Source organism: Globicephala melas, chromosome 8 (assembly GCF_963455315.2).
Source record: "Globicephala melas chromosome 8, mGloMel1.2, whole genome shotgun sequence".
Classification (NCBI taxonomy): Eukaryota; Metazoa; Chordata; class Mammalia; order Artiodactyla; family Delphinidae; genus Globicephala; species Globicephala melas.
Genome location: NC_083321.1, coordinates 3,730,256 through 3,744,160, shown reverse-complemented (window position 1 = coordinate 3,744,160; position 13,905 = coordinate 3,730,256). Strand labels below are relative to the sequence as shown.

Sequence of the window (13,905 nt, the reverse complement as noted above, 5' to 3'; positions counted from 1 at the left end):
AGCGAGAGGCCTGTGAGCTCTTTCTTCTGGATAAGCCTTCAGATCTCTGACTCAGGCATCACCCCTTTCCCCCGCCAAATCCATCTAGTGAATATTTTAGAAAGTAATTTTTCCATGTGCTTCAGACGCATCTCTTCAAGAGATGTCTTTCTTATTTTTGGTCGGTCTCCAGTCATGTCTCCCTCGCGCACTGGCCAGGGCTTCCTCCCCAGGCAGCTGAGGGCCCCGGGACATGTGGTCATTTTTCTTTGCCTATTCATGGCTTTGTCTTCCCTCGGCCCTTAACTGCTCAGGCTGAACAGCAAAGGACGACAGGGACCGTGGAGGGCAGGAGATGCAGGAAGGCAGAAGGGAGGGCGTCCAACCATCCTGTCTCTGCCGACTCCGTGCAGAGGGAGTCAGTTCCTGGGCCTCTGGTGCACGTGGCAGCCCTCTGCCAGTTCCTGGGGCCAGAAACAATTCATCCTGTTAAGTGGCCCCCTCCTGGTGCCCAGGGCCATCCAGGAGACCCATCAAGGAACACGGGCCTTTGATGCTGGAGGTCCCCCAGGGCACAGGGAAATCTTAGATTCTTCCAGAAGCCTCCCAGACAAGTAAGCAGTGTTCTCCACCCTGTTCCCCTCCCCACACCCAAGCCGCAAAATGCCCAGCTGGCCGGCCTGCCCTGGATGCCCTGTGGTTCCAGGGAACGAATGGGTTGCAAAGAGAGCTGGGTGTGTGCTTCAGTCCATCTTCCCTGCCTCTCTGCCAGGGCCTACTCCTGTTATCTTGTGCTGTATAATCAACTCCCCCAAAACTTAGTGGTATAAGACAACAGCCGTTTTACTGGGCTGGCCAATTCTCGTGAGGAACTTGGACAGGACACACAGGGTGCCTTGTCTCCGGGCACGACATCTGGAGCCTCAGCTTTGAGGACAAACGGCTGGGAGATGACATCATCTGGGGGCTCCTTTACATGTCTGGTGCCTGGGCTGGGATGATTTGAACTCCAGACATGGCCAGGCCTGTTGCCAGATGGCAAGGACACATGGCCTCTTCATGCAACTTGGGCTTCCTCTCAATATGGCAGCCTTGGGTGGCTGGGCTTCAAGGTGGTGGCTCAGGGCTGTAAGCATGAGAGGTCCAGGGCACAGATGCTGAGTCACCTTTCATGACGCAGCCCCGGAAGGCACAGGGGCGCTTCCACTGGTGGGAGCAGTCAGAAGCCCACTCAGTCACAGGAGAGGGGTCATAGACCCCACCTCTCAGTGGGAGGAGAACCCAAAAAGTCACGCCCACTTTTAACACCTTCACAGAACCTCCTCTATCGTTTTATCCAAGAGTCTGGACTTCTGCACAGAGAGGAACATGCCGGCAGATCCTCGTGGAGAGGGTGTTCTGGGGTTTGGCTCCAGGTCTGCCCAGAGTCTCTGCTGGTTTTGCCTTTTTTTGCCTATTAACAGGGTGTTGTACAAGCACAGACTGTCATGCTTGCCTCCATCAGGAGAGGGAGTTTAGGTAGGACAGGGGTGGCATTAAATCACAAGGAATCCCACAGGGAGAAAGTTATGCCCTTTCAGCCATTTTCATTAAGAGGAGAAAGTTTCTGTTTGGTGATAGAAAGCCCTTCACACATCTCTAACACTTGCAAATCTCCCTTAAAAAAAAGAAAAGAGGGAGCGCCCCAGGCTCAGAGCTTTCGGCAGAACACCGCATCTTGCAAGAATTTCTCAGCATCATTTTGTGTTTGGTTTCGTGGGTTACCTTCTGTGTACGGCAAGTGATGATGTTTTTCCATTTCAGCTGGAGTTGTAAAGTTGGTTTTTAAAAATTAATTAATTAATTAATTTGGTTGCACCGGGTCTTAGTTGCGGCAAGCGGGCTCCTTAGTTGCAGTAGGCGGGCTCCTTAGTTGCGGCTCGCCAGCTCCTCAGTTGTGGCATGAAGTCCCCCCAGTTCACTTTTAAATGCAAGAGATCTGGGGAAAGAAAGACTCGGAAATAAGTGAGCTATCTGCTATTTAAAAAAATAAGATCATGGGACTTCCCTGGCGGTGCAGTGGTTAAGAATCCGCCTGCCAATGCCGGGGACACGGGTTTGAGCCCTGGTCCGGGAGGATCCCACATGCCGCGGAGCAACTAAGCCCGTGCGCCACAACTACTGAGCCTGCACTCTCGAGCCCGTGAGCCACAACTGCTGAGCCCGTGTGCCACAACTACTGAAGCCCTCGCACCTAGAGCCCGTGCTCCACAACAAAAGAAGCCACCGCAATGAGAAGCCCATGCACCACAACGAAGAGGAGCCCCCGCTTGCCGCCAACTAGAGAAAGCCCGCGCACAGCAACAAAGACGCAATGCAGCCAAAAATAAATTTAAAAAATAAATAAGGTCACCTTATCTAACACCATACAAAAAAACAAACTCAAAATGGATGAAAGACTTAAATGTAAGACCTAAAACTATAAAACTCTTGAAGAAAACATAGGGCAAAATCTTCACGATATTGGATTTGGCAATGGCTTTTTGGATATGACGCAAAGACACAGACAACAAAAGAAAAAGTAGAAAAGAAAGGATCATTGTGGGATTATATGAAATCATGGAAGGGAAACTTTTGAAAATTGTAAAACACTGTATAGAATTTAAAGAATCTTTCATTCAATAAAAAATAGACAAATTGGACTTCATGAAAATTTAAAACTTTTGTTCATCAAAAGATACTGTCAACAGAGTAAAGAGGTGATCCACAGAATAAGAGGAGATATTTGCAAATCCTCTATTTAAAAAGGGATTAATAGCCAGAATATATGGAGAACTCATAAACTCAATGGGCAACTACATGATGAAAAAAATGGGCAAGGGACTTGATAGACATTTCCCCAAAAAAAGACATACAAATGGCCAATAAGGACATGAAAAGATGCTCAACATCGCTAATCATTAGAGGAATGCAAATCATGACTACAGTGAGGTATCATTTCGCACCCATTAGGTAGCTACCATCAAAAAAAAAAAAAATGTTGAAAAGGATGTGGAGAAGGTGGAATCCTTGTGCACTGTTGGTGGGAATGTAAAATGTTACAGCCACTATGGAGAACACTATGAAGGTTCTTCAAAAAATTAAAATAAAACTACCATAGGATCTAGCAATTCTACTTCTGGGCATATACCCAAAGGAAGTGAAAGCAGGGTCTTGAAGAGATATCATAGCAGCGTTATTCACAACAGGCAAAAAAGTGGAAGCCACCCAAGTGGCCGCTGACGTTTGAATGGACAGGCAAAATGGGACTATTACTCAGTCTTAAAAAGGAAAAAAATTCTGACACAGGCTACAACATGCATGAACCTTGAGGACATGATGCTCAGTGAAGTGAGCCAGACACAAAAAGACAAACACTGTGTGATTCCACTTGTAGGAGGTCCCTAGAGGAGTTAAATCCGTACAGGCAGTTGAGAGAGTGGTGGGTGCCAGGGGCTGGGGCAGGGGGATGGGGAGTTAGTGTTTAACGGGGACAGAGCTTCAGTTGGGGAGGACGAGAGAGTTACAGGGACGGATGGTAGGGATAGTTGCACATTATGAAGGCATTTAATGTCACCAAGCTGGTATGCTTAAACACGGTTAAGGTAATAGGTTTATGTTCTATTTTCCACAGTTAAAAAGAAAGGGGAGGGACTTCCGTGGTGACCCAGTGGTTAGGACTCTGCGCTTTCACTGCCGAGGGCCCGGGTTCGATTCCTCGTCGGGGAACTAAGATCCCGCAAGCCAAGCTTGCTCAATGAGCCGATGTGGACACCAGGCAGCCCTTCTGTTAGCCCCCAGGGGCTCCTTCACCAGCTGAAACTGGCTCCTGGTCTCCTGTCCAGAGGGCGGAGTGTGGACTTGACCCGGGGGAGGGCATGCACAGTGAACTTGTACGTATGACCCAGGAAAGGCTCCCCCTGCCCCGACGCCTGCGAGGAGTACCTCATAGGTACCCAGGGCCGTCCTGGGTCCTGGGGATGTTTAGATGGTGAGCAAATCCAGGCTCAGCCCTGCCCTCAAAGATTCCTGTCTTGGGGAGAGAGAGAAAGCAGGCCCAAGCAAATAATTCATAATTCTTTAATCAGTTCATAACTGTGGGAAGGTTACAAAGAAGTGCTGGTGTGGTAGATGTTGGTGGTCCCCACCCAGACCCCTTCCCCGGGATGGTGCCGTTATCCCAAAGCTGCTGTTGCCTCATAACCCCCTGCCCCTTACCTTTTCTGGAAAGGCGCCACCTTGCCTGTCTGTGCCCGGGAGGGTCCACTGTCCCCTGGGGCAGGCTGCAGGCAGCGACAGACTGATAAGAGGAACAAAGCAGGGACCCCATGCTTTCAGGTGGGACATTCACATCCAGAGCGCCCCGCGGGGTCAGGCGGGCCGGACTCCCTGCTGTCACATCTGTCTCTTTCCTGATCCAGGTCTGCTTCCCTCATTTTCTTCCAGGTTTTTCCGAGAGTTCCTCCCTTAATGAACCCCTTGCTCAAGAATCCCTGTCCACAGATACAGAGAACAAACGCACGGACACCAAGGGGGGAAAGTGGCAGGTGTGGTGGTGTGTGATGAATTGAGAGATTGGGATCGACATATATACACTCATATGTATAAAATAGGTAACTAATAAGAACCTGCTGTATAAAAAATAAATAAAATTAAATTTTAAAAAAAAGAATCTCTGTCCAGGTTTGGCTTCTGGGGAAGCTGACCTAAGACACAAAGGAGCAAGTCGCTGGAAACGTGGCTCCATTTGGGGTGGGAATCGTCCAGGGAAGGTTCTGGGCAATGACGATACCAGCAAAGCTGTATAAGCGTCCCTGTATGCCAGGCCTTTTCCTTCCCAACACAGGACCGGTGTTCATTTCTTTAGTCCGTATAGCAAATGGCCTTTGAGTTGTGATTTTAATAATAAATCAGGGTTAACGGATGTGCTGGGTTGATTAGTGCCCTCCAAATTCATGTCCACCCAGAACTTGCTCGGAAACAGGGTTTTGGCAAATGTAATTATTCAAGTTCCGAGGAGGTCATCCTGGCTTAGAGTGGGCCGGAAATCCAGCGACGGATGTCCCTGTAATGAGAGGGACAGAGACACAGAGGAGGCCATATGAAGTCAAAGGCATAGACTGGAGCCATGTGGCCACAAGCCCAGGGACACCTGGAGCCCCCAGAAGCTGAAAGAGGCGGGAAGTACCCTCACCTGGAGCCTCTGGAGGGAGAGCAGCCCTGCCCACACCTTGATTTCAGACCTCTGGCCTCCACGCCATGAGACAATACATTTCTGTTGTTTTAGGCCACCTGTTTTGTGGTCATTTGTTAGGGCCGCCCCAGGACTCAGACACACCTGGGTAAAGAGTTTGGGGGCCAGGAGGGCAGCACGTGCAAAAGTCCGGTGGCTGAATAGATGGTGCCTTTGGGCTCTGATAGCAGCAGTGTGATGGGAGCAGGGCTGAGCACCAGGGTAGGGGTATGGGGAGACAGTGGGGTGGCCGTGGGTGACAGCAAACTGGGCCTTTGCAATAGATTGAAGAGGCTGCAAGTTCTGTGCTTTTCTCTCCCCCAGAATCTGAGCTGGTCGGGTGGTTTGCGTGACCAGTGGCAGAAGTGGTGTTCTAGAACTTTCCAGGCCAGGCCATAAGAAGCCTTGGGTCTCTCTGAGCACTCTCCCTTGAAGCCTGAGTTGCCAGGGAAGAATTATGACCCTCCCTACCCCAGTCGAGCCCATCCAAAGGCTGAGTCCTTGAAAAGCCCATGTAAAGCAGAAGAGTCATCCCACAGGGTCCTGTCCAAATTCCTGACCCACAAAACTGGGACGTTTAATAAAATGGTTGTCTGAAGTCTCGAGTTTGGGGGTAGGTTGTAATGCAGCAATAGGTGATGAGAAAAGCCTCTGGGACCATGCCGTCGAGGGCTGTGCTCCTGACCCTCGTTGCAAAAGGAGGCTGTGGACAGACTTCCAGCAAGGGTGAGGGCAGGGATTGTTGGTGTGCTCTGAGAAGGCCCCAGAGAATGGGCCATTGTGGGTAGATGGAGGTAGGAGGCCAGCTGAGAGGCTGCTGCAGCCACCTGGGCCCATGCAGAGGTGACAGGCACAGAGGTTGCTGCCTGGAAGGTGGGGAGATGGTTAGATTTCAGAGCCAGGATGGCGAAGCCAACTCTGTTGAGTGGGGTCCGCAGGCGGGTGGGAAGGGTGGGGAGGGCATCCCAGGGTTCGGCCTGTGCACCTGGGTAGGAGGAGGGTGAGGCTCGGGTAGGGGTGGTGCTGGGGATGGAGGCTGGGCAGGGCTGCTGTCCAATGGTCCAGCCAGGTGCCCGAGCTCCTGGGTCTCCTCTGGCAGCTTGGCTCCCTGTATGCCCAGCATGTCCCCAGCGAGGACATGGCCCAGCGTGGGCACCCCTCCTTCTGCCCACCTTCTTTTGGCCACGATTTTTTTTTTATGGACGTATAGTTGATTTACAATGTTGTGTTAATCTCTGCTATACAGCAAAGTGACTCAGTTATACACGCATGGACATCCTTTTTCATATTCTGTTCCATTATGGCTTACGGCAGGATATTGTGTATAGTTCCCTGTGCTATACAGTAGGACCTCGCTGTTTATCCCACTTTTTTTGAGGGGGGGGGGCCACACCGCGCGGCTTGCAGGATCTCAGTTCCCTGACCAGGGACTGAACCCGGGCCCATGGCAGTGAAAGCGCAGAGTCCTAACCACTGGATCGCCAGGGAATCCCCCCACTTTTTTTTTTTTTTTAAAGAAACACTTAGGATTCAGATTCTAAATCAAGAACAATTACAATTTATTCACACTGAAGAAAGACTGAGCGCAGGACCCCTTGCCCCGTCACATTCTAGAACAGACAGGAGTGGACCAGTGCGGGCTCCTGGGTGGGAGGTGGGTTCCTGGAGTTCCCTTCAGAAACAGGGCGAGGCAGCCCTCCCTCCGAGAAGACCCCACCACACCCAGATGAGGGTCTTTGTTCTCTTTTTTTTTTTGCAGTACGCGGGCCTCTCACTGTTGTGGCCTCTCCCGTTGCGGAGCACAGGCTCCGGACGCACAGGCTCAGCGGCCATGGCTCATGGGCCCAGCCGCTCCGCGGCATGTGGGATCCTCCCGGACCAGGGCACGAACCCGCGTCCCCTGCATCGGCAGGCGGACTCTCAACCACTGCGCCACCAGGGAAGCCCGGGTCTTTGTTCTTTATGACAGCAACTCCTAACAGAGTTGGATGGGCCAGAAAATCAGGCCATCAGCACCCCAAAGATGAAAAGGGTTGGGACTTTAAGACTATAATTAAGTCTCTTAGGAGAATAACAGTGACGATAGGGAAGGGTGACTGTTTGTTGTACTGGACACTTCACACGCATCCTGTCCTCAATCCACACACCAGGCCCCTGAGACACAGAGAAGTCACCTGCCTCGTCCAAGGTCACACAGCCAGCCGGGAGGCAGTGACGCTGGCCCGCAAGTGGGACCTGTTTGGTCACCAAGGACAGACAGAACTGAGGAGGAGGTGCCCTAGAAGCCAGGAGGATTTTGAGAAACCCCAGCAGGGCCCCCTGCTCTCCGCTGGACCGTCTATTCTCAGCCTGGCCGCCAGTGTCCCTTTTCCGCTGTCCCCGGGGCATCGAGACGGACTCCACAGCCCAGCCTCTCTGTCTCTTCCCAGCCCGTCAGGTATCGTCCTCTCCCTCGGGATGAGGGCCCTACCCGGCCAGGGTTCTCTGTTTTCCTCACTGGGGTATCCCGAGCTCTTAGAGCTGCGCCTGGCACACCGTAGGCGTGCAACAAACAAGTGTTAAGTGAATGAATGACTTTTCAGTCCCCTCTTTGGACCCAACGTCAGTCTAGAGGCAGGAAGGCCAAGCGGTTCAGCTGGCAGATTCCGCCAGCCATGGGCAGGTTCTCGCCTCAGAAGCTGGATGAAGCCTTCCATGTTTGGCCAGGGCAGATATGGACCTGGGGACCACAGGGGACAGCAGGAGAAAAGGCCAAGGCTGGGCCTCTTCACTCCTTTTCCACCCCCCACCCCAAGGAGTATGAAGAACTACCCCACTAAGTTCCCCTAGGGCTGCAGCTACAAAGGACCACAAACCAGGTGGAATAACATATTGTCTCCCAGGCAATACGTTACGTATTGTCTCCCAGGCCTGGAGGCCACAAGTCCGAGATCAAGGTGTGGGCAGGTTGGCTCCTTCTGAGGCTGAGGCAGAGCCCGGGCCAGGCCTCTGCACACCTCCTGGGGGTTCACGCTGTTCCCTGGCATCTCCTGGCTTACACACGCATCTCCCCAGCCCTCCTCCATCCAAGGCCTCCTCCCTGTGGCTGTCTCTTTCCACGACCTTCCTTTCATAAGCACGCCAGTCACAGAGGACTAGAGTTCACCCTAATGACCTCATTTTAACTCAATTCCCTTGTAAAGACCCTATTTCCGAAGAAAGTCCCATTCTGTGTGTGGGGTGGGGTGGGGTAGGACTCCAATGCATCCTTTTGGGGGGCCCACAGTTTAACCCATAACACGGCCCGTGGATGTCTCGGTCCTCCTTAGATCATGGGCGTCCAGAAGGAAGTGACGTCTCAGAGGGCAAAATAAGTACCATTAAGGACCCCGCAGCCCTGATGGCTTTTTCTGGGTCTCTTTGCCAAGTGACTGGATCTATTCTGGAGGGGGGAGGGGAACAGATTCTAGGCCCGTTAGGTCAGCTCTCAATTTTTTTTTTTTTAATTGCCGTCGACACTACTAAGACCTCCTATATCACATCCTATTAGAGACCAGTTGGATATATATATAGTGGACAACAGTGCTCACAAGACAATCTGTTCCCTTACTGTGACTGACACAGTCTGGAAGGCTCTATTCTATAGGATTTTATTCCATTTCCTTTTTTGTGAAAGACGAACTGGGGTTCATTGTATCGATTTCAAGACTCATTGGTGGGAGACTGAAAAGTATGCTTGAGTCAGTCTTCTGAAGACCAGCTCTGGGGGCTGCATTCTCCACCCACAGGAAAGTACAAAACTGCTTTAGCCTGGACCAGGCCAAGGTGAGGGGAACCGGTCAGTCCCCGGGTGGGAACAGTGTGAATTAACCCCATCAGGAGAATAAACTACAAGATTCAGTGTCATCGCAAAACTCGGTGACACTCACACCCCCCAGGCCCCGCCCCCGAGGCGCCTGTCTTCAAGGCCACATTTGTGTGGACACAGCTGGCTCAAATCTGTCTCCACGCCCCCCGCCCCAGCCCCGGCCACGCGAGGCTCAGGGCCTCAAATAGACACTGGGAGACAGGGGGAGGGAGTCATATCTTGGCATTTCAAGGCAGGTTTTAATCGTTTGTGATACCTTCCCCGACTACGTCCGTCAAGTCCAATGGGGTTCTTTTTACACGTGATCAATGTTTTCCATTTATTCTGTATTTCGATGTGCACAGCACATACATCACAATATGGGTCAGCACCTGTATAAAACTACAGACAGATTCTGAAAACAGCAGTAAGTACAGAAACCTCAAATCCCCATCACAGCAATAGAAACACTTTACAATATTTCAAAGGTTCAACGACATCTCTACACGCTCCACATCCGATCCGCTGAATATATACACATGGTCAAGGATGGCCAAGTTCTGCCCTTAAGACATCTGAGTTCCTGACAATCTGACTGGGCTCTGAGACGAGACATCGTCCCATATTTAAGGCATCTGAAACAATCTGGTTTGTTACTATGTGAAAACCGTAAATACAGAAAGGTCACAAATCCCAGCTCCTCACCCCCGCCCCCTGCCCCACTCCCAACCCTACGCAGTCAGCACCGAGATCTCTGAGCATCGCTCAGTACTCCTGGAGTCTAGGGCACGGTTTAAAATTTTTTAAAAACATTTTTACGGCCTGGCCTGAACAGCAGTTTGAGATGTAAGGTCCTGTCTTAAGTGGCTTCTTTCTCCTAGGCCTCAGTTTAAGAATAGTATTTTAAGTAGATGATTTGCATTCGAACAAAGAGTTTTAAAAAGGAATGTGAAAGACAAAAACTCCAGTCAGATTTTTCCAGTCTTGCTGTCTGTAGACTCCCATAAAGTTAATTCGGGAGACAGTTCAGAAACATCTTAGGAGAGTATTAAAAGTCTTGAGGAAACATTCGGAGCATTTCTGGTAGCAAGCTAAGGTCATTTTGTATAAACTCGAAAAAGTCATTCATTAAAATTAAATGTTTACCATCACCTCGGAACTTTTTTTAAACCTCACCGACCCTGCCTCTTCCATCTTTGCTTCCACGACAGGGGTTACATTTGTAAAATATATAAAGAAAAATATAAGGTTACTTGGTGACCATATAGTGTACTCTCACAGCTGTCTGCAAATATTTTCACCATGATTATCCTTACTAAAAGTAAATCACGGGGTAAAGATAGCTCAAACGTGACAAGGTTCGAATGGGGCACACCAACACTATCCGCGATCCTTTTTGGCTACATATGGAAAAAAAAAAAAGCCACTTGGGATGGGAAACTCCTACACCCGGCCTGAGCTTTCTCCAGATTTTGCCAGATGAGTGGTTTAAGGGCTTTCGAGGTAGATGTTAAATCTACTTAATCAGGAATGCAACGGAGAGAAGCAGTGACTCCCTCCACGCAAACCGCCTTAAGTGTTTTTGTACAACGACAAGGACATTTCACCTAAAATGAACGGCTAGTTCTAGCCCGAAGCTTCCCAAACACAGGGAAGTGTGTGTGGTTTTTGGTTTTTTTAAAATATATACATGTGTACGCTATTACTTATCAGAAGTCTCCACTATCACAGACTTTCACCCCTCGGGTTTTGGCCGTGGTTGTAAATCCCCCCAGTCGTGTCCATTTCCAGGCTTCCAGGGCCATATCAATTCCTCTCCGACGGATTTTACAAAATTGCTTTGTTTCTGCCTTTTCCCCCACGGCCACAGAGAAACACGGGCTGTGGTGGATCCAAAAAAAGGAAAACAGGAGTTTATAAAGTTGCCCACGGGTCTCCCCCATCTGGTAGGTCGAGGAAGATTGACTGCAGCAAAGTTCAAAGGTCACTCCTGGCAGATCTAAAAACAGAGTGGCAGTGGTGGCCTCGACAGTGCGCTTTCTGTACCCGAAGTAAACCGATATGTCCTGAGGAATATCTTCAGGACACAAAGGGAGTGGGGCGCTGCAGGATGCTAGGAACGAAGCCAAACCTGGGAGCTTCCTTAACTGGCTTCTAGAGCCCCAGGAAACCTTTCCAGACACAGAGATGCTCACCACCAAACCGCAGGGGACAGTGCAAAGCAGGGCTGATGTCACAGACTGATGTCACCGGTTTTTAATACACGGAATAGCAGCCGTCGCTTGTGACAACTTTTTGACAAGTTAAATCAACCCAGTGGAAGGGTCTCTACCGTTTTACCAGAAAAGTCAGGGTTTGGTGGGATTTTTTGTTTGTTTTTTTTCGGAAAAATACAAAACACATCCACAGAGCCATAAATAATCTGGTGGCAATATATACACATTTAAATAATTAATTTAAATATCTTACACCTACTCTTGAGTTAAACTGTCCGTTCGAAGAAAGTGCACCAAGGTGGCCCTTGGCACTCCCCTCCTGGGGGCTCTGAGGGTCACAGCCTGGGGAGGAAATGGGTGACCTTCATGGTGGGTGACACCCGGTTCCCCTTCTTGGTCTTCCCGTTCTTACTCAGGGCGATGAACATGCCGGGGTACCTGTAGCACTCGTAGGCGTTGTAGTTGTTGGGGAGGAGTATCTCTTTGAACTTGCACTCATCGGTGAAGAAAGGCTGGCGGGGAAGGAGAAGCGGTGTCAGGTGGAGCCGTCTCTGGGCCAAGGGACCCCTGTGGGCGGTGGTCAGGGAGTCCTTTCTCTCCCCGTCCCACCCTGGCTGCCAGGCCTCTCCTGGGAAGTCAGGGTGCCAAGACCTTCACAGGGTGATTAGAGGGACCTGGCCGGCCCGCAGCAGCTGCTGCTCCAGACACCTGCCCAGCACCTGGCAGCCAGAAAATTTCATCACCACTGCGTCCACCCTGAAGACTGCAGTCCTGCCCACGGGGACCCCCCACCAGGGACTACAGTGACGGGCTCCCAATGACACCCTTTGACCGACTGGCGAGTGCCCAGTCAAGGATGGCAGGAACGCTGTCCCTGTCTTGGGGCTGTGCCTGTCGTTTGGGCTGGCCCGGGGTCAGCCGCACTGCCTCAGGGCCTTGGAGGGGGTTGTCTCCAATCCTGTGACCCCACCGCAGTTCCACATCCCGGCGTCGGGTGGCCTGGAAGCGTCGCGATCCTGCCCGGCTGCTCGGCCGGGCCCCGCGGTACTCACCGAGCCGTAGAGTTTGCCTCTGCTGCTCATGGCCACGAAGAACCGGCCGGCCACGCCGAAGATGCTCACCACTCCCCGCTCCACGGGCGAGAGCTCCAGCAGGCCTGGGGGCAGGGCGCGGGTCACTCCCGGGCACGGGACCCTCGGCCCTCGCCGCCCGACCTGGCCCCCTCCTCAGCCTGCGCGCCTCCGGGACGCCCACTTCTGGGCTGGAGGTGAGTGTAAAGGACCCGGGTCTCCGGCGCAGGTCGCTCCCGAAGGGCCCCCGGAGCCCAGCGGGCTCGCCCCCAGGGCCGGCCCAGCGACGGCCGCGCCCAGTCCTGGACGGTAGGAGAGCGGTGGCCCCGGCAGCCCCCGAGGCCGGCCCCAACACGAGCGCGCGTCCCGGGCTCCCGCAGGTGCCGGTGGCTGCGCCGCGCTCCCAGTGCCCACGGGCGAAGGCGCTGGAATTCGTTACCCGGAGCCCGGACTTCTGAAGGCGAGGAGGCGGGGCTCGGCCGCCCGGTTGCGCAAAGCCGGTCGCCGCTGCGACTCCAGGAGCCGAGCGCGTTTGCGTCCGCGGCGTCCCCACGCCAGAGGGACCGGAACCCGAGTCCGCCCCGGCTCCCAGAGCCCGCGGGCAGGTGTCAGCCGAGACCTTCGGGTGCGAGTTGGAAGGGGCGGCCACTGCCCCGGGGCCCCGACCCTTCCCGCCCGCCCCGCCCCACTCACTGTCACTCGTGTCCGCGTGCACGCCGCCGATGCGGCCGTCTGGGAGCACCTGGAGGTGGAAGCCGATGCCCACGTTGCAGTAGAGCCTCCGCAGCCTCTTGATGCCCAGCAGGTAGTCCCCGGCGCCGCTCTGGACGGCAGCCTCCTTGGGCTGCGCGGCCACCGGCAGGCGCGCCAGCGAGCGCGCCACCAGGCTCTCCCAGCGACGCTCCAGCTCGGCCTCCAACGTGCCGTTGGGTGCGGTGGGCGCGGCGGCGCACCCTCGGCCGGCCCAGGGCGCCAGCACGGCCAGCAGCACCGCCGCGAGCAGCGCTGCCGCGGCCGCCCCGGGCCCCGCCATCCCCGCCCTCGGGCCGTGCGTCCGTGGGTGGATCGCTGCGCCCGGGAAGCCGGGGGCCGAGCTGCGCCTGTGGGGGCTTTGCGGGAGTGCACGGCCTGGGCCGGGGCAGGGAGTGCACGGCCGTGGAAGAAGCCGGAGGCGAGCGACGGAGCCCCCAGGCGCCGGGAGCTACCCGGGCTTCATGGAGAGGTTGGCAGTGGCGGAAGGACGCACGGCCGGGGCTGGGACCCTGCGGAGCGGTGCGCGCCTCCCTGCGCGCTGGGCCGGCCCGGGCCGAGCCGCTATATATAGCAGATCGCCCCCCCACCACTCCCGCAGGGGGCCGTTTGCGTTCGCCTGGGCGCCCGGGGCGCTGTGGCGCTCGCGGCTGGTCGCAGGCCGCCTGCCAATCAGGGCTGGGGGAGGGGAGGAGGCCGGGGACCAGCGCCGCGAGTGCCACCTGGAGGGTCCCCGGCCCCCACCCCTGGCTTCGCTGGGCCCTTGGACCTCTTGGTCCGACCCTCGCGTCTCCTCCACTCTCGTCCTGCAGC

General features: G+C 53.8%; 1 protein-coding gene across 1 annotated transcript; it reads right to left on the bottom strand.

The window, feature by feature from the left end:
* Nucleotides 1-11,607: 11,607 nt before the first annotated feature.
* Nucleotides 11,608-13,375, bottom strand: FGF4 (fibroblast growth factor 4). The gene is made up of 3 exons (XM_030833081.2): nucleotides 13,036-13,375; nucleotides 12,325-12,428; nucleotides 11,608-11,784 (listed from the first exon to the last, which is right to left on the bottom strand). The coding sequence occupies exons 1-3, from the start codon at nucleotides 13,373-13,375 to the stop codon at nucleotides 11,608-11,610; spliced, it is 621 nt and encodes a 206-aa protein (XP_030688941.1).
* Nucleotides 13,376-13,905: the final 530 nt, after the last annotated feature.